General features: G+C 34.0%; 1 protein-coding gene across 1 annotated transcript in view; it reads left to right on the top strand.

The window, feature by feature from the left end:
• CPED1 (cadherin like and PC-esterase domain containing 1) overlaps nt 1-26568 on the top strand; it is a 407812-nt gene that overhangs the window by 175569 nt on the left and 205675 nt on the right. The window contains exons 9-15 of the mRNA XM_074193820.1: nt 775-847; nt 2715-2882; nt 11892-11996; nt 13565-13734; nt 18727-18777; nt 22620-22681; nt 25341-25385. Of these exons, the coding sequence (XP_074049921.1) occupies nt 775-847; nt 2715-2882; nt 11892-11996; nt 13565-13734; nt 18727-18777; nt 22620-22681; nt 25341-25385 (674 nt within the window). The remainder of the gene's footprint in view (nt 1-774; nt 848-2714; nt 2883-11891; nt 11997-13564; nt 13735-18726; nt 18778-22619; nt 22682-25340; nt 25386-26568) is intronic.

Here is a 26568-nt window from a genome sequence, read left to right as displayed (position 1 = left end):
ATATTGTGATAGTCTATTGTAGCTATTCTTACATGTCTATTTGCATTTATATGTACATATTATAATCATAGCAAATTTACATTTATCTTAGTATCTTCATCAAAAATCAGAGTATATTCAACAATGGAGAAAATAGATTGAATAAGTAAAGTTATAGGATTTTGCTTCAATTTTATCCTCTCTAAGCTAAGAAAAACCCCATAATTTGCATATATAGTGAACTTTGATTTTTTATGCAGAAAATCTTATCAATTTGGATATATCTAATCAAGCAAAATAGAAATTTAAAACCCTATATTTACAAAATCCATCATCTTTAATTCCTTTGTAGCCAACTATGAAATAGTATAAATGCCAACCAAAATTACTTCTGCCTTTTGTGGGAAAATTTGAAATGAAAAATAATGAAAGGATCATTCAATTTAAGTCAGCATTTTTTTGTCATTATTAGAGGATTCTATCTATTGATTTAATCTTTAGAATACAGTATGTTGAAAGTCTGCCATTGCTTTACAGTATAGTTTCCAATATCGAGCTAGGGAATACTATCAATTTTCAGATCAATTCAATATGATGGTCAAAACAATTTTCAAATCTAAATTAAACTTTAAAACTGTATATTATCAAATCCATTCATTTCCCTTTCCCTTTATTAATATTTTTAAAAGGTTATATTTCAGTTGGTTATAATTATTTTTAATAGGATGATACAAAAAAAGAATAAATATGGTGATCAAGAAAGGTTTTTCATGATATTCTATATTCTTATTTCAGGTGCAGATTATGTTTTCAACTTTTAACATTTGATATTGATTATAGCAACTCTTTGAATCCATTAGTTCTTCAGGTAAGTATGTTAAAAGCAGAATATTTTATTGCATGACTAATTACTTGGTATTCTTTAAGATTTTGTATGTGTGTTTAGTTTGAATTTATGGCAAATGTATAGTTCTACTGTCAAAAGTAATGATTTAGTTCTTTTTGTGGTATGGCCATAGAGATGCTAGATTCATGTATTCATTTTTTCAATGAATATTTATCAAGAGGCTATTATTTACAAAGTCTAAATTCTATTGGAATGGGAGAGAATGGTATAATCACAGAGAAATACAATACAATGCCCAATTACTTCATTTTACAGATGAGGAAATTGAGATCCCAAAATGTGAAGAGATTTGCTCAAAATCATGTAATTATTAAATATTGGAAGTAAGATTTAAATCTGATGCCAAATCCAGAAATCTATCAACAATTCTATACAATCTCTAAATTCTATACAATCTCTAAAAAATGCTGACAATGAATAATTAAATACCAGGAAGGAAAACTCAGACTGGTAGGAGGGAACCAGGAGAGAATTGTTTCATTGGACCACGGAGGAGCCAGAAGGGGAAAATTCAAGAAAATTACTACTTAGAAAAGGCTTTTGGTTTTAGCAATTACTAAGAATTTGGTGACCTTTTAGATAATAGTTTCTGCTCAGAAAATGTTTTCTAAGATCAATTTAATTAAGCTAGAAAAATTAGTATTTCTTAACTATTCTTTAACTGTTACTTATTAAAATGGGTTTTTGTAAAGTAGACTCTGATTTAATGGAGACAAACAGTAGCGTTCTTATTCAAAAATAGCAAATAATCCAATCCATTTGTTTGAGTTTAAGGTAACATACTACAACTGCTTCAGTCTTCTTAAAATGAAGCTTAAAATGAGTTGGCATATATATATATATATATATATATATATATATACATATATATATATTTTTTAAGAGTTAAATATTTTTTAAAAGACTTAACAATGAAGATAAGTATAAACATCCAAGTTTATTAAGTAACTATTTATATTTTAACTAATTAATTTTGGCCTATACAGTTTAATTGAATAGTTCTGAGCTTTTTTCACAATTTAATTTTCCTAGTAGGAAACACATGTGAATTGTACTTTGATGCCTATATTATCTATTCTAATAATAGTCTCTTTCTCTTTCATTTAATTAGATATTTTTTTCTTTACTCGTGCCATTCTTAAACAGCTCACAGAAATTTATTTTTAGAAATAGGAAATTAGGACACTTCATTGGCTTTGTTTGAGTGGAGTCCTGTTTTTTAGGGGAGGAGGAGGGTGGGGAAGGAATAAAACACATGTTGACCCAAATATTCAGAATTGGCATCGTGAACAGTCCAAGTGAGCAAAATAATATTAAATTTCTCCCTCAATTTTATGATACTCAAGATTGTTCTTTAGAATCTTATATGACACTCTTTTAATTTCTGGTGTTTAACATATTTTTGAGTAAACTCCATTAAATAGTTAATCTCATGATGCTAAAATTTTCTAAAGCAACTTCTCTATATGGTTGATGCAATCATTTTATTTATTTTAAGTAATTTTGTCTATTCTTAACTATACTGATTAAATATGGTATCAGCTGGCATATAATGGAATAAGTATCTTACTGCCAAATAGAGTTACTCTATAGTTAACCTATATGTAGTTATGATGCATTCGCTAATTTTGTCACAAATAAAAAAAATTATGTATTTAAAAAACAGTACTCATCTGTATGAGATTGCTGTCCTCCAAATAGACCACTAGAGGTCAGTTATGATCTTTAATTGTAATAGAAAATGACTCACTTCCCAGGAAGAATAAGTCTACTGCAGTAAAATAAATTAATATAAACATGTTTATCATCTATTTTTTCTTTTTCAAAGGTACATGAACATTTTGATTTTCAAATTGATGACAATCTTGATTTGGAGGACCAAAATACAAAAGAATTCCTTTTGAAAGACACTTTCAATTTTCTCTTTGCCAATGAGTCTTCACTTTCCATTATTTCTGAAGTACTTCAAAGAATTTACAACTCAGATATAATTAAGGTAAAATTATATTTGTGTATTTAATATTTCCTCATTTGTAGTCAATCCTTAGCATATGTTCTCTTAAAAGAAATTTGAATAATAGATATTAATATCAATAAATTTAATTCTTGTTCAATTACTAGCTAGATCTTTAAGAACCTCAATTGTATCTATAAAATAAGGATAATAATATTGTACTGCATAATAGATATTCCTGTTCTCTACTCCTTCCCTCTACATTCTGACTAAGGTCAAGACCAAATTAAGGCACTTACTAAGGCCAAGGCTTTTCCATGACCATTTCATCTTATCCCCTTTGATATTCTCCAGAAGATTATATCCTAAATCACTCCATCTCTACCCCTTATTTTTCAGCCTCTCCATTTATAATAATTATTTTCCTAATGTCTTAAAAAATTCCATCTCTTCATCCAAAAAAACCAAAACCATAAAAGCAAAAACAAAAACTGGTGGAGGAGGGCAGAGCAGAGATGGTGGAAGTAATACACATAAGCTCCACAAAACTCTTTCAAATAGAACTAGAAGATATACCAGACTTAATACTGATAAGGAAATCCAGGAAAAGGTCACAATGAGTCCTTTGTCCCACCCTGTGTCTGCTGACACAAGGGCTTCATCAGGTCAGGAGTAAACCACACTGATACAGAATTCTCCAGTGGCTAAGATGAGGCTGTGCTCCAGGGCAAGAAGAGATCCTAGATGCATAGGGGACATCTTCACATCCAAATCAGACTGCAACAGGAACTCATGCCTACTAGCACTAGGTGCCCTCTACCTAGTTCTGATTAATGGATCAAGGGTGGTCTGAGATGCCATTCCTGGGTCAGAGTACAAAGATGAGAGAAAATTCAGAAGCAAACAAAAGCATATTGGCTCAGAACCCAGGATCAGAGGGTCATCATAGTTCCAGCAACTAACTCAGCCTAGCAAAGAATGACCAGAGAGGAAATCCTAGAACAAAGAGGAACCTACATTTCTGTCACTCTGAACCAATAAACCTACCTAGATGACTGAAAGGGGCTGTCCCCAGAAGTATTCTGTTGCTATTCTGACTAAAACCCAGGTCAGCAAAGGAAATAAACAGGCAGTTTTCAGAAGAAATCAAAGCTACCAATAGTCACACGAAAAAATACTCTAAATCACTATTGATTAGAAAAATGAAAATTAAAATAACTCTGAAGTGCCACCTTACACCCATCAGAAGTAAAAAATACTAAAAGGGATGAGAGAAAAATGGGTATCCTGATAGTTGGACTAGTGAAATGGTGAACTAGTCCAACCATTCTGAAGAACAGTTTAAACCATACCTAAAGGGTTAATAAACCTGTGCGTACTCTTTGACCTAGCAATACCAGTAAAGGATGTGTATCCCAAAGAAATCAAAGGAAAAGGAAAAGGACTTATATGTACAAAATATTTAGGGCAGTTTTTTTGTGGAAGCAAAGAACTGGTAATCAAGAGGATAACCATTATTTAGGGAATGATTGAGCAAGTTTGGCATATGGTTGTGATGGAATTTTATTATACTATAAGAAATAATGAAGGGATGGTTTTAAAAAACCCTACAGCATTACAAAACAAACGAAATGATGCAAAATAAAGTGAACAGAGCCAGGAGATCACAATGCACAGTAACAATATTGTAATGATGATCAACTGTGAAAGACTTGACTACTCTGAACAATACAATGATCTGAAACAACTCTAAAGAACTCAAAAGGAAAAAAAAACTGTTCATCTCCAGAGAGAAAATAGATGAACTCTGAGTGCAAATTGAACTACATTTTTCTCAATTACTTTTTTTAAAAATATGGTTAATATGGAAGTGTGTTTGACATCATTTCAAATATATAATTGATATACTGCTTGCCTTTTCAGCGGGGGAGGGGAGAGGAGTGGGAGGGAGGAAAAAATTTGGAGCTCAGAAATTTAAATATATAAATAATAAAAAATTTTAAAACCCAGGTCAGAAATTTGCAGAGAATAGATCCTGGGGTGGGAGTGGAAATCACACTTTGCCCCCAATCCCCTTTGGGAGCACTGAAAGCTTGCAACTTCTCAGACTGTCCCTGAGATCCCGGGATAATACAACATTTAATATCCCAAGAAATCATCAGAACCAATCTAGACTTTCCCTCCAAAAGTGTGGCTGAACTCAGCCTTACTATCAAATTCAGTCAAGTAAGAATGGGCAAACAAAAAAAGAACACCCCAATATTGAGTTAAGGACACTCAAGACACAAATGCAGAAAAAGATAATGACTCCAAGACAGTGATAAGCAATGTTTCAGAGAAAAACACTGCTTAACACAAACTCAAAGTCCTAGAAAATATAAGGCAAAACGTTTTTAAATTTAGAAAAATGTTTTTGCAAATGAAATGAGAGTGCTTGAGGGAAAAAATGGGAAAAAAATGAGAGCTATGGAAAAAAAAACTGGAAAGGATATAAACAGTTTGGCTTAATAATCCTGTCTAAGCAACATTTTTTTTTTGCTAGAAAATGGGGTGAAGTAACTTGCCCAAGGTCACACAAGCTAGGTAATTATTGAGTGAGGCCAAATTTGAACTCAGGTTCTCCTGACTCCAGAGCTGACAGTGTTACCTAGATGCTAAGCAACAGATTCTTTGAAAATTGGAATAGATCTGAGGCAGCTAGGTGGCGTAGTGGATAAAGCACTGGCCCTGGAGTCAGGAGTACCTGGGTTCAAATCCGGTCTCAGACACTTAATAATTACCTAGCTGTGTGGCCTTGGACAAGCCACTTAACCCCGTTGGCCTTGCAAAAACCTAAAAGCAACAAAAAAAGAAAATTGGAATAGATCAAGTTTAAAACCAAGTCTGAAAAACATTGAAAAGAATATATTTCATAGAACAATTTAACTGGGAAAAACAGAGAAGAAAATTTTATTTAAGAAACACTGTACTGACTGAATGCCATGAACAATAAAAAATCCTTGACTATTTCAAGAAACCTTAAAATAAAACTGCCCAGATCTCAGAATCATAGGGCAAAGGAAGAATAGAAAGAATTCACTGACTACATCCTGAAAGAAATCCCACAATGAAAATTCCCAGGAATATTGTAGTCAAAATCCAGAACTTCTAGGTCAAAGGGAAAAAATATTACAAGGAGCCAGAAAGAAAGAATTCAAATAATGAGGAGTCATCATCAAAATCACCTATGATTTAATAGCCACCACTATAAAGGAACAGAAGCCTTAGAATATGATATTCTAGAAAATAATATAGACTTATGGCTGAAAATAACTTTTGAAGCAAAACAGCATAATACTGAAGGGGGAAATAATGGATCTTTAATAAAATAGAAGACTTCTAAGCAATCATTTTTTTTCCTGCTCTCTCCGTCTGTCTGTCTCTCGCTTTTGGGGAGGAGGGTCAAGACAACAGAATTAAATGACTTGCGGGGGTCACACAGCTAGTAAGTATCAAGTGTCTGAAGTCAAATTTGAACTCAGGTCCTCCTGACTCCACAGTGGGTGCTCTTTCCTTTGTGACACTTAGATGCCCTATTAAGCATTCTTGAAAAAAAATTTTTTTTCAAGAAAAAGACCTGAACTCTGTAGAAACTTCAAAGTTCAAACACAGGAGATGAGAAAACATAAAAAAGCTAAAGGAATAAACAATGATAATTGACTAAATAAGGATAAACTACCCACATGCTAATAATATATGTGCCCTCTCTGAGCCCATCATCATCATCAGAAGTTATTGAGGGAATCTAATTAGATAAGAGGAATACATAGGTGGGGGGAAAGAAGGCTAGAGAAATAAGTTAGATATCTAAACAAACGGAGAAGAGAATAGGGGAAGTAGTTGAAGTGTCAACCTCACCCTCATCTGAACTGGTTAAGGAAAGGCAAATACATACCCACAACCACATACAAAATTAGTTACAGAAAATACATTTTAATTGAAAAGGAAATAGGAGGGAAAGGGGAAAGGGAGAATTAGAGGAATGGTAGTTTAAGAGAGAGTTTAGTCTTAAGCAAATAAACTCTAAAATGGACAAAAATATTTTTGGTTCATTTGAGGTCAAAAATGGGAATCTGAAACAGTGATGAAAAACTGAAAAATGAATGAATGAACAAGTTATAATATGTAAATGTGATGAAATACTAAAGTGCTAGAAAAAATAAAGGAAATGGTTTCAGAGAAGCCTGGGAACACTTGTATGATATATTGAATGAAGGAAACAGAGTTAGGAAAGAAAATTATACCATGACAGTAATAAGGTTAAAAACAAATAACTTTTGAAAGAATTAGGAACTCTTGTCAGCAAAATGACCGATTCCAGAGGACTAATGATAAATATGTTACCTACCTCCTGATAAAGAAGTAAAACATTAAAGTACAGATTAATACAAAAATATCTCTGTGTGTCTTCCTTACCAATGTGTAAATATGTTTTGATTAGCTATCTCTAAAACAAGATTTGATTTTCTTCATTTCCCAAGGTGTTGATAGAGTGGGAGGGTGAAAGAAAAAAGACTTTTGCTGATTGTAAAGAAAATTTAACTTAAGCACAAAAAACAAAAATCCTTCACTAGATCCTACTATCCCTCTCCATTCTCTTTTCCTTTTCTTAGCCAAACTCCTTGAAAAACTGTCTATGCTTTCCACCTCTAATCATTCACCTTTCCAATTTGGATTCTACTCTCTCCAACTTACAATAATTTCTTAATTGCCAAATCTGATGATCATTCTAAGTCTACATCTTTCTAGACCTAAATGATAAAGTTGATACTACTCAGTATCTTTTTCTCCTAGCTAATCTCTCCACTCTGGAATTTCTTCACACTACTCTCTCCTGTCTCTTCTCTTACTTATCTGGCTGCTCTTAATCATCTTTGCTTTCTCAACAGTCATCCTATAAACCCTAACTGTGGATGTTCCCCAAGATTCTATCCATTTTCCTTTTCGCTCTACTCTATTAACAACATGATTAGCACCATCATTTAAGTACCATCTCTATGCAAAAGATGTACACACATTTACATGTGTACCTATACACACTTACAAATAAATGTTTAGATAGAAAAACAGTGATAATTTCCAAACCCAATCTTTCCTCTGAGCTTCACCACAATATCAATGGTTGTCTGGATCTCCTGGAGATATCTCACAGTCAAAATGTACAAAAGTCTACTCAACCCCCCAAACCTTCTCTTCTTCCAAATATTCCTTATTTTTCTCATCTTTTTTTAAAATTTCCATATCCTCAAAGACTCCTACTATCACAATATAGAAGGTTGAAAGAGACCTGTGATTAGAGGGCATCTAATTCTACCCCCCCATTTTACAAATGAGGAAACTGAGGCCAGATTTAAGTGACTTACGGCCACAATAGGTAGGGAGAAACATTTGGAGAATTGTCCTAGATGGTCTTGAGGTTCCTTTTCATATTATTTTACTTACAGATGGAAATTTCCAAAGTATTAGCAAGAACTTGAGTTAAACATTAGTACTTGATATAAAAATGATTAGTATCAAAATAATTATTTATAATGCTATAATAAAGATATTATAATGGAGGGGGGGGAAACATTGGCCCTAGAATCAAGAGAAAGCTGAGTTTGAATCTTGCTTCTGACTGACTTTTACTAGCTGGGTGACATACCTTCTCTGAATCCCTCAATTTCTCATCTGTAAAATGGGCATAATAATACTTATCTATCAGCTTCACAGAGTTGCTGTGAAGGAGGTGCTTTGTAAACTTTAAAGTAATATATAAATATGAGAAATTATCAAAAATTCTTTAAGATAAAGAGGGTTTTTTTAAGGAAATGTGTGAAAATAATGCTAAAGTATTTTCCAAGTCTACCCTCTGATTAATATTATTTAATTTACTTAGCCAACTTTAAAATTTTTGTTATCAGGAAAAGGCAAATTTTAGCCCAATATTATTTATTAAAAATTCAGAGCAAGTAGAGGTTAAATTAAGAGATTTAAATCTATTTTTAAAATTTTCAGTCACATTTGCTTGCAGTGTTACTAATACTGAAACAGGGTAAAAGTTTAAATGTTACTATCCACAGTGCCATGTACTAGGGTACTACTTACTTAATAATAATTGATTCCACTTAGATATTTCTCTCTTTCTAAATTCTACAAAAGTTGATAAAATATAGAAAGCTTAAAATGAATACAAAAACCATATCAAATATTGAAGATAAAAATGGAACTGATTTGTTTTTGAGAAAAGGGCTATGGCCCCAGATTGTTAGTTTCATGTAGTCTTTTTTGACTTGATACTGTTTCCTTTTTTTTATTTTACCAAACCTGCTGTCATTAAAGCCCAGAACCACAAAATCCCAAAGTAGTGGTTATCTTGGTACTTTCTGTACCCAAGAAAGAATCAAAACAATTAGTGAGAAAAAAAAATGTTTGTTGATGGAGAATATCTACTTATTTTGGACCTCAAATTGGTAATGTCATCTCCTGCATATGGAGTGTGACATATAATCCTCACTTCCAAATTCTTCCAAATTTGTTTTTGGTAAATAACATGTTATAATGAAGGATTTGAGAATGTTCTTCTTGCATCCCAAACCTACTCTTTAAACTCTCCTTGACTTCCAAGAAAATTGAGATGTTTTACCTGGGTTCACCTTGTTAGAATGTAATCAATCTTGATGGTATTTTCATTGTGGCTCCTGCTATTTATATAACATACGCAGCCATGAGCATTTCATCTATCTTCTAAATTAGTTCAAAAGAATCTCCAAAGGGAGTCTCTTAAATGCTTTGTACATGGTGGGAACTTGATGAATCATAGAATCTAGGATTGAGGCAGCTTGGTGATATAGTGGATAGAGCATGGGGCCCGGAATCAGGAAAACTCATCTTCCTGAGTTCAAATATGGCCTTAAACATTTACTGACTTAATCACTTAATCCTGTTTGCCTCAGTTTTCTCATCTGTAAACTGATCTGGAGAAGTCTAAAATGATCTGGAGAAGGCCTTGACAAACAACGCCAGAGAAAATTCCAAATGGAGTCAAGAAGTTGACCAACAACACCACTTTAGAAATCACGTAGTCTAATTTCCTCATTTTACAGACAAGCAACCAAAAGCCCAGCAAAGTGAAATGACTTCTAAGCAGCAGTTACATGAAAAGTATTATGCCTTACAAAGCATTTTTCTCATTTGGGTCAGGTATTTGTTATAATGCCCATTGTATAAATAAGAAATTGAGGGTCTCTTAAAGGTTTAAAAATTTGTCCAACATTTCATACATAAAGTCTGAGGCAAGACTGAAAACTAGTTCTTTGCTGATAAAACTCTGGGTCCAATGTTTTTAAATTATTAATCTACCTCCATTATAACATTATAAATTATTATTATATATTTGTTCAATAATTTCCCTCCAGATATCTACTTAACAATACTGTGGAGATTTCTTGATATCTGTACTATAGCATGGTGGAGCAATAATGCTAGAAGAAACCTTACAATAGTTTAATATAACTTTCTAATTATGCTCATGGAATCTATGGCTCTAAGAGGTTTAATGAATCATACCATCAAAGACTGAAAGTTAGAAGGAATCTTAAATGATAAATCATCTAGTCATTCCCCCAATTTAACAGAAGAGGAAACTGAGGTCAGTTTTTAAATATATTTTTATTTTATTAACTACTTAGCAATTAACATACTTGGAACATTTATCAGTTGGAGATTTGCTTGTATTTTTATTAATGACTCAGTTTCTTAAATATTTGAGAAGTCCTTAAAAAAGAGAAAAGTAGCTATAAAATTTTTTCCATTTCCTATTTACTTTTTAATTTTGATCACAGTTTTGTTTACAATCTCATCACACTGCTTCCATGTTGAAAATATCTAGGGAATCAGTTGCCAATGGGCATACAATTACTGAGGAAGACAAGTGAATTTGTAGCTAGATTCTGAGTGGCAATAGAACAGAAATAAAGGTTTTGTTAACACGATCATCAAGGTTTCATTCAACTATATTAATTACGCTTTATTGAGTTCTACTATTTTGTAACATTCTCAGAGTAATAAAGCAGTATTTTCTTTAAAATTGTATAAAATTCAAGGTTTTTATTCAGAATTTCACTTCAACCAATTTAAAATATTCCAGGTCTGTATTCTGGAGTGAAAGCATAGAAATCAGACATGAAAAGTAAGGTTCAAGAAAAGGAAAAATCTAATGCGTCAGTTGGGTAGGAATGTAGAATGTTTAAAGGGAGATGATATAAAAAAGAGACTCAAAAAGTAATTTGGAGCCAGGGAATAGACATAGGTGTGTTTGTATATTATCCTAGAAGCAATAGGGAGCCATCAAAGAATTTTGAGCTTAGGAGTTTCATGGTCAGGTCTATTCCATAGGAAGATTTTTTTGATAAAAATACGGAGGATAGAAAAAAGAAGGAAGAGTTTAAAAGCAAGTAGGCTATTAAGTTACTGCAATTTTCTAGGCAGAAGATGATAAGACATAATGTACACATATTCATTATATATGTATATATTATATATGTAGCTATACACACTCATACATATTAATGCTTAGATAGAAAAACAGTGATAATTTCCAAACTCAGTCTCTCTCTCTTCTGAGCTTCACTACAGTATCAATGGTTGTTGTAAAGGATATTGTAGAAGCAGAAATAAAGAAAAATCTATCAACTGAGTGGACAGGAAGGGAGGGAGAGGAGATAAGGGCAGAGGGAAGAGACAAGGATGACAAGTTGTTAACTTGGGTGACTGGAAAAATGATAGTGCTCTCAAAAAATTCAAGTACATTTGAAAAGAGAATATACATGCAACTATCAAGAAATGATATTTGAACCCATGTCTTCACAGAAACTATATCTATAGCTTTCCATTATACCAGGCTTGTTCACATCAACCAAATAGATAGACAAATAGGCAGACAAACAGATGTGGAGTGGGTGGCTACTGAACTAATAATTTTCATTTCTTTGCTGGAATATTTAAATAATTTTGTTTGCATTTTCAATGCAGGGTGAAAGATATCAAAATGAACTAAATCCATGCCTCTCTTTAGAAGAGCTGAATTCAATTATGACATTCATAAAGGAACTCAAGAGTCTGGGACAATTCCAACTGGTAAATCAAAAATAATGTCATTTAAAATTTTTTCTGTTGCTAAAATTACATTGCTTGGAATGCTGGGGATATACCTATATGTGTACATGTATATGCATGTATGAAGACATATACATCTATACATATGTTTATATAATCTTGAATTTAGGTCAGATTCAGGCAGTTGTTTCTTTAAAAACCTAGAAATCTTAAAAATCCAATTTTTCTTTATCAAAGATGGCCTTTTGGTTTATGATTTTTCAAAACAATACTTGATTTATTAAAGGTAGGAAAATATAGAATTAATGTAACTGACATTTAAAATTTTTCTCCTCATGGGAAAATTGTTGAAGAATTTTCCAGTTTTCCACTAATATTTTAGAAATTATTACTTTATGAAAATGCATCTCTTGCCAATTTCCCTCTTTCTGTTTGCAGGAGATTGGAAATGTCAAACTAATTTGTCTAACTCTACATCAAAACTGGGTAGAGAGAAAAGGTGAATGGCTAAACTTTGCAAAATGTCTAAATTGATTCTAGTCCAAAGATGAGATTTTTTTTTCTTAGATTCTGATAATTGTCTGGATAATATCAAAAGAAGATTTGTTCTGTTCATATGTGCATTCTCAATGCCCTGTTTTCTGTTTCACACTACTTTCTATAATTGATTAAATTAATAAACTTGAATTTTCTAATGATTCTGTTGATGCAAACTCTTTTTTATAAGGTCTAATCCAAAACTCAGTCATTTAAATGAAGTGAATCATTGATTTAATAATTATTAATTTACTGCACACAATTTTTAAGAAATTACATTCTGATAAATGATGGATTAAAACAATTTATGGTAATATTATAGTAAAGATTAAGGCTAATATATTTTACTTGATGAATATTGCATATGAAAACATCGCCAATTTACTAGCTAATTTTATTAATAAAGATATTCTGTAATTTGCCTTGGGCTGAAGAAACTTCGCTGATGAATTCAAAGGAAAAGTATTTTCCTCAAAGACATTTCCATAATAAATACCAATTTGAATGAACTGCAAATTCATCATTACCTAACAATAAATTAATAACCATATTTAATAGTACTTTTTTTTGGACACAATACAAAGAAAGTGAAACCGGTCTGGTTCTACTTTTCTTGGAGTTTATGATATGAGATGAGGCATCATGAACATATTGGCATGAATACTTGGAAAGTGGTGTGTTGGGGTAAAAAGCATAGTATCAATTCCTTAACCATAATGATGGTGAGAGAACAATCACAAGCTTCCTTTATTCTGTTGGCTTTACTCATTCTATCCTAAATAAATTTTGACCATAAGGGATTTCTCTTCACTCTCCCAACTGCCTGGTCATGTACTCATATACTTGACTGAATATCATTTGCAGTTCCATAGAGAACATCATATTCAAAAGTGGATTTTGTTGACCATTACTTTAAAATATTTTGTTTTTAAAATACTGGATTATATGGCATTCCACAAAGGCATTCTATTTTATTTTATTTTATACTTTTTCTACAAGTTATTCTAATATTATTTACTAACAGATTTATATTTGTTCTATTTTCTTCTCAGCTTTTCCCATCTTTTGGACCTGGAATTCAAGCTTTTATGCATGAATTTTATTATGCAGCAGATCCTATGGGAAAATATGGTTCACTTCTGACCCAGCATTGGTCCCTCTTAAATTTATTCAAAGAACTACAGCTCATGAATAAAAAGACTCAGCTCTATTCTCCAGAATGGTAATATGTTTACACATTCGCCAGAATGATAATGTGTTTACACTTTCACCATGAAGTTTTCATTCCTAAGACAGGAGAGCTATGTTGTTAGGCTAGATGCATCTAAGGGTATGTAATCAGAAACTCTTCATACTAGAAAGGTTTGATTTTAAATGGTCTCACCCACAGTGGCAGGGGCCAGAGGGAGAAGGGAGGAGAAAAAATAAGAGGTTGTCCAAAAATGATGCACTGAAAATAACAAACTCCAAAATATGCAAACCATAAGGATATCAGTGAGCTTCAAAAAAGTAAGATAAAAATACGATGACAAGTTGCAAATCATATGAGCTGATAATACCTGATTTCCCTATAAGGCAATGTTGAGAATGATTTTTTTTCAGTTGGTGCATTCTGATTTACATCTGAGGTGGGTGAACATTTGAGAAGCTATGAAAAAGCAAAACAAATATCAAGACTTTTATAAATTATCAATTCGCAGTCAGCCTGGGAGAATAATTAGATTTATTGAGTTGATCTGTGAACACAGGATGAGAGAGTCAAACATATTTGTGCTCTAACATTTTATGATCTATAATTTTTCCTGCTTCTTCACTGGCCTAGGGTAGTTTAGCATAGTCAAAGCTTCGAAGTAAGAAAAACAGGTTCAAATCCTATCCCTGACACTTAGCTGGTTAATCCTTATCTAGTGCACATAGTAATCACTTAATAGATGTTTTTTAAATTGAATATGACCATAGGCAAATGACTTAACCTTAGAATGCTTAAATGCTAGCTCTTATTATTGTGGAGAAACATTAGGGAAGTTTGTTCTCTCTCTGTTTCCAAATCAGGATTACACCTCAATCTTCTCAGAGAAGTGAAAATCTCTCCTTTTAAGAAAAGACTTCCTGAGAAGAGTACCTCCTTTCTTCCTCTAATTATCCTCAATTTCAGGAAATCTGGCTTTGTTTAAATCTAATCTCATGTGGTCCACCTGTTTTCAGGAGAGATGGAGAACTATTGGTCATACTTTTTCCTATAATAGTCTGCCTTTATTTGGTTATTAGAATTTCCCTTGAGGAGAGAGAGAGACTGCTGAGCTCTGTCCTCTGCCTCTGGAACAGGATTCTGGAGCTCTGACCACATTCAGATCCTGATCCCAGTCTAGGCCCCCCCACAGAACAACAGGGCCCCCCCCCCCACCTCGGCCCCGTGGCAGAGGGAGGCGCTTATGTTCATTCACAGACCAGGAGGGAGGACACAACCTCCCACACTGAGACCCTTGTGGGAGTGTCCCAAAAGCTCAGGAAGCACCCCCCAAAACAGGCTTTAGGCTGGGAAAATGAACAAGCAAAGAAATAAGAGGAAGACCATTGAGAAATATTTTGCAAATGAGCCCAAGAAGGATCAAAATACTCAGTCTGAAGATGAGGAAGCACAAGCTCCTGCATCTAAAGACTCCAAGAAAAACAGAAATTGGGCTCAGGCTATGACAGAGCTCAAAAAAGACTTTGAAAATCAAATAAGGGAGTTGGAAGAAAAACTGGGAAAAGAAAGGAGAGAGATGCAGGAAAAACATGAAAATGAAGTCAGCAGCTTAGTCAAGGAAATCCAAAAAAATGCTGAAGAAGATAGCATGCTAAAAAACAGCTTAGGTCAAATGGATAAAACAGTTCAAAAAGTTATTGAGAAGAAGAATGCTTTCAAAAGCAAAATTGGCCAGATGGAAAAAGAGATAAGAAAACTCTCTGAGGAGAACAAATCCTTCAGACAAAGAATAGAATTCAGGGAGATTGATGAATTTACCAGAAATCAGGAATCAGTACTTCAAAACCAAAAAAAATGAAAAATTAGAAGAAAATGTGAAATATCTCATTGAAAAAACAACTGATATGGAAAACAGACTTAGGAAAGATAATTTGAAAATTATTGGAATACCTGAAAGTCATGATCAGGAAAAGAGCCTTGACATCATTTTCAAAGAATTACTACAGGAAAATTGCCCTGATATTCTAGCAGCAGAGGGCAAAATAGAAATGGAGAGAATCCACAGATCCCCCCGAGAAAGAGATCCCAAAAAACCAACCCCTAGGAATATTATAGCCAAGTTCCAGAACTCCCAAGTCAAAGAGAAAATATTACAAGCAGCCAGAAGGACATAGTTCAAATATCGTGGAGCTGCAGTCAGGATCACACAGAACTTAGCAGCAACTACATTGGAAGCTCGTAGGGCTTGGAATATAATATACCAGAAGGCAAAAGAGCTTAGAATGCAGCCAAGAATGAACTACCCAGCAAGGTTGAATGTCCTCTTCCAGGGAAAAATATGGACTTTCAATGAACCAGGGGAATTTGAAAGGTTCCTTTTGGAATGGCCAGACCTGAACAGAAGGTTTGATCTTCAGATACAGGACTCAAGTGAAGCATGGAGATTGGAGGAGAGGGGGAAAATATGAGGGACTTAATGAGGATGAACTGCATGTATAGAAAAATGATACTGATAATATTCATATGAACCATCTCAGTTATAGAGCAGGTAGAGGGACCTTTTATAGTTGAAGCACAGGAGAAAACTGAATTCGAAGATAAAATATGGTGTAAAAATGGAGTCAATAAGAAAAAAAGGGAAATGGAAAGGGAGAAAGAAAAAAGAGAGGGGGAATAGTCCAAGATATTTCACATAATAAGATTTTTTTTATTACAATGAGCTATTGAAATGATATGGAAGGGGGGAGGCAAGGGGGAATGAGGGAACCTTTGCTCTCATCAGAGATGGCTAGGATAGGAAACAGCAAATATGCTCAATGGGGTATAGGCATCTGGAGTAAGAAGGAGGGGGGAGCAGGGGGAAGGGGTGGGGATGTGAATAAAGGAGGAGAGGATGGACCATGGGGGGAGAGTGGTCAGATATAACACATTTTCTTTTTTACTTCTTGCAAGGGGCTGGGATTGGATGGCCTGCCCAGGACCATAGGGCCAGGTGGATTCTGGGCCCAAGGGGTGGTATGGGGGCTCAGGGCTTCTTGGCCCCAGGACCAGGGATCTGTCTTCTGTGCCACTCAGCGACCCTACAGCAGAGTCAGAGTGAAAGGAGAGAGAAAATATAGTACGATAGTGGAGAAATAAGAAAGGAGGGAGTTGCGATCAGCAATGGCAAATTGGAAAAATATGGAAGTAACTTTTGTGATGGACTTAACATAAAGAATGTGATCCACTCACGACAGAGTTGATGGTGTTGGAACAAAGACTGAAGAACATTTTTTGTTATTATTATTTGGGGGAGGGTGCAGGGCAAGTGGGGCTGGGTGGCCTGCCTGGGGCCACATAGCAGGGTGATCTTTGGGTGTCTGGGGCCGGATTCGGACCCAGGTGCTCCTGGATCAAGGGCCAATGCTCTGTCTGCCACCCAGCCACCCCTACTATTATTACTATTTTATTTTATTTTGGGTCTTTTGTTTTTCTTTCTTCATTTTTGCAGGGCAGTGGGGATCAGGTGGCTTGCATGTCACATGGCTGGGTGACTGTTGGGTTTAGGAGGCTGGATATGGACTCGGGTGCTCGTGGCTCCAGGGCTGGTGCTTCTTCCATTGCACCACCTGGCCATACCTACAATTATTACTATTATTTTTTTTAATTTTAATTTTTTTCTTTCCCCTTTACTTTTTTGCCCAAGCAAGTCTATCTATATTCATGGGGGGAGGGGTATTTTGTTTACTTGTAAACAAGTATATTTTATTAATGTAAAAAAAAATTTGTACGAAATGAGAATAAAAAATAAATTTAAAAAAAGAGAGTGAATTTAAGTAGTAGTGAGAACTTGTTTATAAATTGATTAAAATCATGAACAATTAAAAAAAATTTTTTCTTTCTTGTGGTTTTCCCCTTTGGTTCTGATTCTTCTTTCTCAACATGACTATTATGGAAATATGCTTAACATGATTGTGCATGTATAACCTATATCAGATATCAGATTGCTTACTCTCTTGAAGAGTGGGGAGGGAGGGGAGGAAAGGAAACTCAAAATTTTACAAAAATGAATGCTGAAAGCTATCTTTATGTGTAATTGGAAAAAATTAATATTAAGATTAAGAATAAAAAAATAGAAAAAATAAAGAATTTCCCTTGAGCATATTTTAGAAATCATTATAATCTGTCATGACTTTAAGAAACAATTTATCTCCCTGAGATTAGTTGACCTCATCAAAGTAAAAATCTTTTACTATTAAAAGATGAACTTTGAAAATTATCTTTCCATATAATTGGAAAAAATGAATAAATAAAAAACTTGCACCCTAGTAAAAAATGTTATTCCTCCTTTTGTCATATATTCAATTCAGCTGACAACCAAATAACCAGTGATCATTCTATACAATAGCCTAATAATAAAGAATATTTAATATAGCACTTTAGATTTTGTGAAGTATTTTCCACAGAGTTGTCTCATTTGATAGTTGCCAAAAACTCTTTGCAATACTATCATTATCCCTTTCTCCAGAGAAAGAAACTGAATGAGTTGTGTAGGGTTGGACAAGTATCTGGGTCAGGATGTGAATTCAGATTTTCCTTACTCCATGTTCAATATTCTACATACTGCAGGTTTTAAAGTATTTTATTTCATAACTTATATTAAGACACATTGGTAGGGGCAGTTAGGTGGTGCAGTGGATAGAACACTGGTCCTGGAGTAAGGAGGACCTGAGTTCAAATCTGCCCTCAGACACTTAAATAATTACCTAGCTGTGTGTCCTTGGGCAAGTGACTTAATCCCATTACCTTGCAAAAACCTAGAAAGCAAAAACAAAAACAAAAAAAGAGACATTGATATCTCCTTTTATTTAGGTTCTATCAGCCAGCTTTTCCCAAGTACTCAAGTTTCAGCAAGCTGTGATGTAACAATTAAACTCTATTCCTGGGAGGGAGCTAATAGTAACCAGGACTCAATTCTTGCTAATAATCTGTTCAATGACAATTTTCACTTCTAAGAAACTATTATTCTTTTTTTTTCTTTTGTAGGAAACACAAGAACAGTTTGAGAGATTCATCTCTGAGACAAGCAAATCATAGGTAGGAATGGCTTTTAATATACAACATACATTTATGTATCTCACCCTTGGTCAGGTTGATATCTTGAAAACATTAGGGAGGGATTCTTAGAAAGCATTATTTTAATAGTGGGATTCATTAATGCCCACAACTAAACAAATTTTCCCACATGGAATTCTGTCCAGAAAAGGCTAAAAAAATCTGCTCACAGAAAAATTGAGAGTTTATAAAAATTATACTTCCTAGATTCCATGATTACTTTATTCATCATTCTTCAGTAACTAAAGATTCACCTGCTTGTATCAACATGCTAGAAATAGGGAGGGGGAAATAATCTCATTTATCAAGGAACAAATGCCAATTATGGGCTAAGCACAGAAGTTAAGAGTTTTAAATTAGTAGATGTTGGCTTCTAAATCAGGACTGGGGAATGTTGGTCTATGGCTCATGAAATCATTTAGTCTCATGCTGATAAGACAATCACAGGCAGGACTTGAAATTCAATAAATCTAGAAGCTTTTTAGGATTGAATTAATTAAATGTTTGATCAAATATAGTAGGGTAATTTTTAAGTTGATAATTTTCTATGGTCTGTGAATGATGTTATCCAAATGTCCCTTGGCAGAAAAAAAAAAAAAGGTTCCCCAACCCTTTTCTAAATAAACTGTATGCAAACCTTGAAACTAGTACTTTTGAACTCTAAGTTATTGAAGTGAACTGCGAGTTGCTGTTCAGTCATTTCAGTCATGTCTAACTCTTTGAGACCCCAGTTAGGATTTTCTTGGTAAAGATACTGAAGTGGTTTGCCATTTCCTTCTCCAGTTCATTTTACAGGTGAGGAAATTGAGGCAACACAACAGCAATTAAGTGTCCCAGGTCAGATTTCAACTCTGGTTTTCCTGACTCCAAGCCCATCACTCTATTCACTAAGCCACCTAGCTACCTATAAAATAACCAGAGTAATAGTAAATATCATGGAATGCATACCAATTCTTTTGTCCAAGGACCCGCGTTCAACTGGAAGATCTCTTTCTTATTAATTGTGTGAACTTGGGCAATTTATTTAATCTCTCTAGGTCTCAGGTTGTCAACTATAACTAAGGTGGGTTTTATCTCTAGAATCATCCTCCAATTCTAATTCTCTGATTCTTTGTGAAACATAAGTTTTAAATTAAAGAGTTATTTACTTAACAAAGAAATGACTTAGTGCCTTTAAAAAGAAGCCCCCTCACCCCAACATAGTACATTAAAATGTTATTTCATTGATAAAAATCTGCTTTACTCTCAACTTTTCAGTTGAGTATTTATTTATCAAATATTTAACTTATGAGTAGTATTTTCTCAGAATAGATTTGGATAAAATGTGATTAACTTTGACCTAGAAATAGCCATTTCTTGTCATAATTACCCCAGCATGCTATATTGGACTTTTATAATAATCATTTAATTTACATGTAAGTCATCAAACTTTTTAGACTCACTTCTACAGTCATAATTTGGTAGTGAATTATCTCCACACCAAGTATTCCATTGTAAGCGAATATATTTTTCCCTCAAGTTATGCAGTTACTTTGTAGAATAAAACATTAAAATGCAGTATAGGGGAAAGAGCAGAGACTCACATGTAAGACCTAGATTTGAATTCTGGCTCTACTCCCTGTGTGATCTTATACAAAATGTAGGATTAGACTCAGTAATATTAAATGTTCTTTCCATCTCTAAAACTATAATCTCACAATCTAGTAGGTTTTTTTCCTTTTCAGTGTGTTTTTGGATCTGAAGAGAAAGCAATACTTTTGCTTTCCTTCTAAACTCTGCTTAAACTAATTGTAGCAAGAAGAGATTCCTTCAACCACTTTAATAATCATTTAGAAGAGCATAAGATTGAAAGTAGATTTGGTAGACTGGTCAAATCTAGGACTCTGGTAGAAATCAGATATGGCTAATAGGTTTATCTTTTACTGTAGTTTAATTCATTTAAAAATAGTGTTATCCCCAAGAATACCTGCTGAATGATTAAAAAGAATGGCAAATGTTTCCCTCAAAGAGTCTGTATTTGAACCTTTATACTTCCTCTATAAGATGGATGGAGTGAACTTTCTGCTGCTAACTGTAGTGGTTGATATTGGATAGATCATTCATGGGATTAAGCTGCTAAAGTTAACAGCCCCGGGTTAACTTTCATTACTTCCTCAGTGACACAGTGAAAATTAGAATCGAGAACAACTTATAGCCTAGGGACCTTGCAGAATATTTAAATGATGCTGTGCAAAAGGAGTTTAGAATTTAGGTTACAATTTTATCAAATATATAAACACATCTTCCCATGGTTATATGCCTGTGGGCTTGAAATTAAGATTATCTGAAGGGTAACCAATGGATTTTAACCCTATGATTCAATGACTGCTAATTGACTCCATTATCTCCATGACTTCAACTTCAAACATTTTAATAGGAACTGTCCAACAGTGGATGTTTCTTGGGTAGACATTATAAGAAGACAACAAATTAGGGGAAAAAACTAAAGATGAGGATGAGGGAAAATTGTTTCACCTCTTGTCAAAAGTCTCCCAAAAACAAAGATCTATCTTTTTAATGACAAGATGTTAGTAGTTTTGGATAGCTCGTAGCTGTCCAGAGAAGATAATGGTTTCCAAAGAATTAAAAGTGAGCATCACAGTTTTGTGTTAGCAGACTTAAACATAAAACAAATAATGAATATTTGATGAACTGGTGTAAAGAATTTATCAAAGAAATGTATGTGCAAAGAATTGGTAAGAGTGAGATACAACAGGTGGAAAGTCCTGGTACTCCATGGTGTGTTTGCAATGTGAGGAGAAAGCTCCCAGCATACTGAGGAGATGTTCTGTGGACTTAGAGGAGGATATGGGAAGGAGCTGCATAGGATAAACGAGTATGGATGGGTTATTATGAATGGCATTGCTGAAGGGAATATATGAATGTAATCACAGATTCATTTGAGTAGTAAGTAAATTATATATTTTGTTAGAGGGGAAGTTTTTTGGATGATCCATGAATTTTGAATAGGGACCATGAGTTTAAGATAAAAGAGCAGGTTATTGAGATCTCATGGTCAATGTGGATTGTTTGATTTTAATTGGAAAAATAATCCTTTTTTATAAAAAATGAACAGTATTTCAATCTTTGTTATATATTTTGCCCATCTCCTTTAAGATCAATCTGTGTATTTAGAAATTCAACAGAAAAAGAGTCTAATACACCATACATTGTACATCATCCAGGATCTTCAAATCAATTCTCAAATAGGAGTCCTTGGTTAGTAGTTGACAGCATGTTAGTTATCCATTCAATCTAGCTGCATGTTTCATACTTTGTTTCTTCCAAATAAGTAGCATATTACATGATGCTTGCTATTTTCACAGTTTGTAAATTTTCCCAAATATTTGAGTGAATGTATTTTTCTTGACCTTTGCTATCAATACTTCCTTAATTCTAGACCTCACCTGAAAATGTTTTTGTGTCTTAATTTTCTGCAAATCAGCTACTATTCAAGTGTGATGAAAATTTCACCCATCTTACAGAAGGCCACATGCCAATACTGAGGAATATAATCCAAAGAATAATATCTCTCTCTCTCTCTCTCTCTCTCTCTCTCTCTCTCTCTCTCTCTCTCCTCTCCCTCTCCCTCTCCCTCTCCCTCCATACACAGATATATATATATATGTATATATATACATATATATATATATCGTGTGTAAAATCAACACACAGATCATATATATATACCAAACACAAAAAGATAGGAAATGTTAGATATGTGTTTTTTTAAATAATTTTGTTCATTTTGTTGATCAAGAATATATTTGGCATTGTATTCACAGGAATCTGTTTCCAGATAACATTAAACCAAGAGTTCCATTGGATGCAGGTGAAAATACCATAGGTAAGGAGATAATGGAATTGTTTCATTATGAATATAAGTACTATTCCATGTGTTCAGGACTGAAGGGAAACCAGAGTGAGAAATTAAGTCGACCCTTTGACACTGTGCAAATCATTATTTCCTCCTTAAAGGTGCAACTTACTGTAGAGTTTTGTACCATTGTTCTCACTTGGTTCTCTGCCTATATAATTGTTCCTTTTCAGTATTCTTTAATGGATCTTTATCCAGGTCATATCCACTAACTTAATGATCTTATCAATTCCCAAGAGTTCAATTATCATTTTTGTACCAATGATTCCCACATTTATTTATCCAGCCTTGGTCTTTCTCCTGAGCCCCAGTCTTCCAACATCTTTTTTGGACATTTCAAATTATATATCACAAGAGCATCTCAAATTCAACATATCCAAAACAGAACTCATCTTGCCCTCCACTCAAATCTTCCTTCTTCCTCTATTCACTATTATTGTTAAAGATACCATTATTTTTCTAGATATGCAAGCTTTTCATCCAGGATGGTGTCATCCTAAATTCCCTTGAATTCACCTATTATACTCATTCCCTTGTTAAACTGGTCACTTTTACCTTCAACAGTACTCTTCTATGTGTCCCTTTCTCTCCAAACATATAGCTACCACCATTATATAGCCCTCATAACCTACCTGGACTATTGGAATAATCATTGTTTCCTCTGCCTTAAATATCTTTCCATTCTAATCTAGTCTCCATTTAGCTGCCAAATTGCTTTCCTTAAAGGTCTAACCAATTCATTGTCCTGCTGTGTGAGCTCATTTAGTTCCTTACTACCTCCAGGATCTACCCTTCATAAACTGCCCCCTTTCTATCTTTCCACTCTTCTCACACTTCCTCCCTACCCATGCTCTATAGTCCAGCCACACTGCCCTCTTGCCATTCCTCATATATGACACTTTCTTGCCTACATAACTAAAATGTTCTTCCTCCTTGCCTCTACCTCTTAACTTTTCTGCCTTCTTTCAAGATTCACTTCAAATCCCACCATCTAAAGAGGGCCTTTCTCATCTCTCTTTCTCTACCAGTGCTGTCCCTTTCTTTTTTTAAGGTTTTTGCAAGGCAAATAGGGTTAAGTGGCTTGCCCAAGGCCACGCAGCTTGGTAATTATTAAGTGTCTGAGGCCAGATTTGAACACAGGTACTCCTGACTCCAGGGCTGGTGCTCTATCCACTGCATCACCTAGCCACCCACTTCCCTTTCTAATTAAATTCTAGTTACCCTCTGTATAGCTTCCAAATTTGTCCATTATCTTGCTCATTAAAATATGATCTTTTTACAAAAGAAACCATATTTTTTCCTTCTTTGTATTTTCAGTACTTTGCATGGTGCCATTGTACTAAAAGCTTGATAAACATGACTAACTGTTCAAGAAAAATGATTCAACAACTCTAAATAAAAATTATTTATATAGTAATATTTTACCCCCTTTTATTTGTTCTTTTTATAATTTTCACAGGATTGTAGGTTTAAAGCTATAAAGGATTTCAGAAGTCATAACTTTTATGTTAGCTATAAATGGACTTTTGGTTACATAAAAGGAATAGAGGTAATATTGGGCAAATAATGTCAGTGGAACCAGAACACTCTTTGAAGACTAATGGAATTTCTGTAATTCTGATTTATTATAGAAGCTATATAGTTCAAAATTTTTTTATTCATTGAATGTGTTATGTACCCCTTTAGCAGTCTAGTGAAATCTATGAAACTTTCTCAAAATGTTTTCAATTAAAGGAAATGCTAAATTCCATTTAGAGACAAATAAAAATAAAGATTTTTTTTGTATCCAAGTTCAATGACCCCCTAAATTTATTAATACATCTCTTGTCCATGGTTCCTAGATTAAGAATAATAGTACTGGGGTGGCTAGGTGGTGCAGTGGTAGAGCACCAGCCCTGGAGACAGGAGTACTTGAGTTCAAATCTGGCCTCAGACACTTAATAATTACCTAGCTGCGTGGCCTTGGGCAAGCCACTTGACCCCATTTGCCTTGCAAAAACCTAAAAAATATATAATAATGGTACTTAAATCATTAATATAACAAGTTTATAAAATGCTTCACATATGTTATCTTATTTGATCTTCACAATAACTTTGTGAGATAGGTACTATTGTTAATTCCCATTTTATAGGAGTGAAACAAATTAAGAGACTTAACCAGGATCACACAGCTAGAAAGTGTCTGAGACAGTATTTGCACCAAGGCCTTCCTGATTCTAAATCCCACACTCTATCCACTGAAACACATAGCTATTTCTAAATTAATGTTCTTACTGTAATCATAGAATCATAAATCTACAGTAATCTGAGATTCAGACAATTGAATATCTAAATTGGTCAAGTTATTTGATTTAATCTTTTCCTTACTACTTCCCTCTCTGAACAAAACAGGATGTGGGGATTTGAATGAGATATACAATTATTCTTTTTTAAATTTCTGATTTTCCTTGAAAGTCAAATATTTAAAGTTCTTTTAAAAAGGAATTGAAATTTCTTTTTTTTAAATTTTAAATCTTCCTGTACTTGATGGTTGGATTTCTAATGTTTCCTTCTACCTAGTAATTTTTAATGTAAATTAGTAATTGTAAATTTAATATAAATTTGTTTGGTTTTTTCTTTTCCCTTTCAGCACCACATTTAATGAGTGAGACCAAAGAGATGAATTGCAGCAATGGTAAGTTGTTATTTTTTTTACTTACTAGAATAATCAAATCCAGTTTAATAAACTTTGAATAAGTTTTGATTTTATTCATTGTTCTTTAATGTGTGGGAACCTTTGAACTTTTAATTAAATTTCAGCAAATTTCACACCAAGGTAGAGAGACAACCTAGTGTCATGGATAGAAAGTCATCCCTAGAATCAGGAAGCCTTGAGTTTACTGACACATACTGGCTGTCAAACTCTAGGCTTGCCATCACAACATCAGTGCCCTAGGCAACTTTAAGACTCAATTACAGAAGAGTTGCTTATCTGCAGTGACAGAGGGTGTTTCTTCACTGGAAATTTTCTATACTAATGAAATCATAGATCTGGTCTAAAACCAAACAATTAAACAACCCAACCCATATTATGAATGGAACACTGGGTTAGATTATGAGCAAGATAGGAATGTTTAGAACATCCTGCACTCATGGAGCTTATGTTAGTAGGAAAATATAACATATACATAAATGACTGTAGCCTATGTCCTAGAATAGAAACTTTGGATTTATCAAGACTGGGTTCAATATCAGGAGTTTCTTACCAATCATACATTTTGGAAAATGCTCCAGCCCATGGTTTCCCCTAGAAACATGAATATTTGACTCATATCTAGGTCTTTATTTTATTCAGCATGGCCCACGTGGAAGACTTGAATCTTCAACCTATTAATAGTCAACCTCTCTCCTTCCCTCTTTGGTGAGCTTCACCTTCCAAGGGACTCATACAGGACTTCCAATTTATTGTGTTAGCATGACATTGAACCCTGCATCTGCTTCAAGAGGAAAGTCTCAGTTTTTCAAAGAATCATTGCAAGACCCTCTTTGGTGTACCCCAGTACAGGTTTCTAAGTTTATAGCATTATAAACTTTAGTTTAAGATTTCCACACAATGGCAAAGGACTTAAGCATAGTACACACAACTCATAGAATCAGTGAAGGGCAAGGTTCAAGTCTGCTTCTACACATCAAGATTCATTCTTTGCTGTTGCTTAATTGAAACATAAAGCTTCATCCAGGAGCTCCTTGACACTCTAATGTGGTCTATAACTTTTGTCATTTATGGAAACTTTATGTCATGCTGTCTAAAGGTACCTACAACCACCTACAAGCTCCACTATCACATATGCAAGCTTCTCCTTCATATTCAGAGAACA

This window comes from Macrotis lagotis, chromosome 7 (assembly GCF_037893015.1).
Source record: "Macrotis lagotis isolate mMagLag1 chromosome 7, bilby.v1.9.chrom.fasta, whole genome shotgun sequence".
Lineage (NCBI taxonomy): Eukaryota > Metazoa > Chordata > Mammalia > Peramelemorphia > Peramelidae > Macrotis > Macrotis lagotis.
Note: the sequence above shows the minus strand (reverse complement) of the source record. Positions and strands in the feature narration are given on the sequence as shown.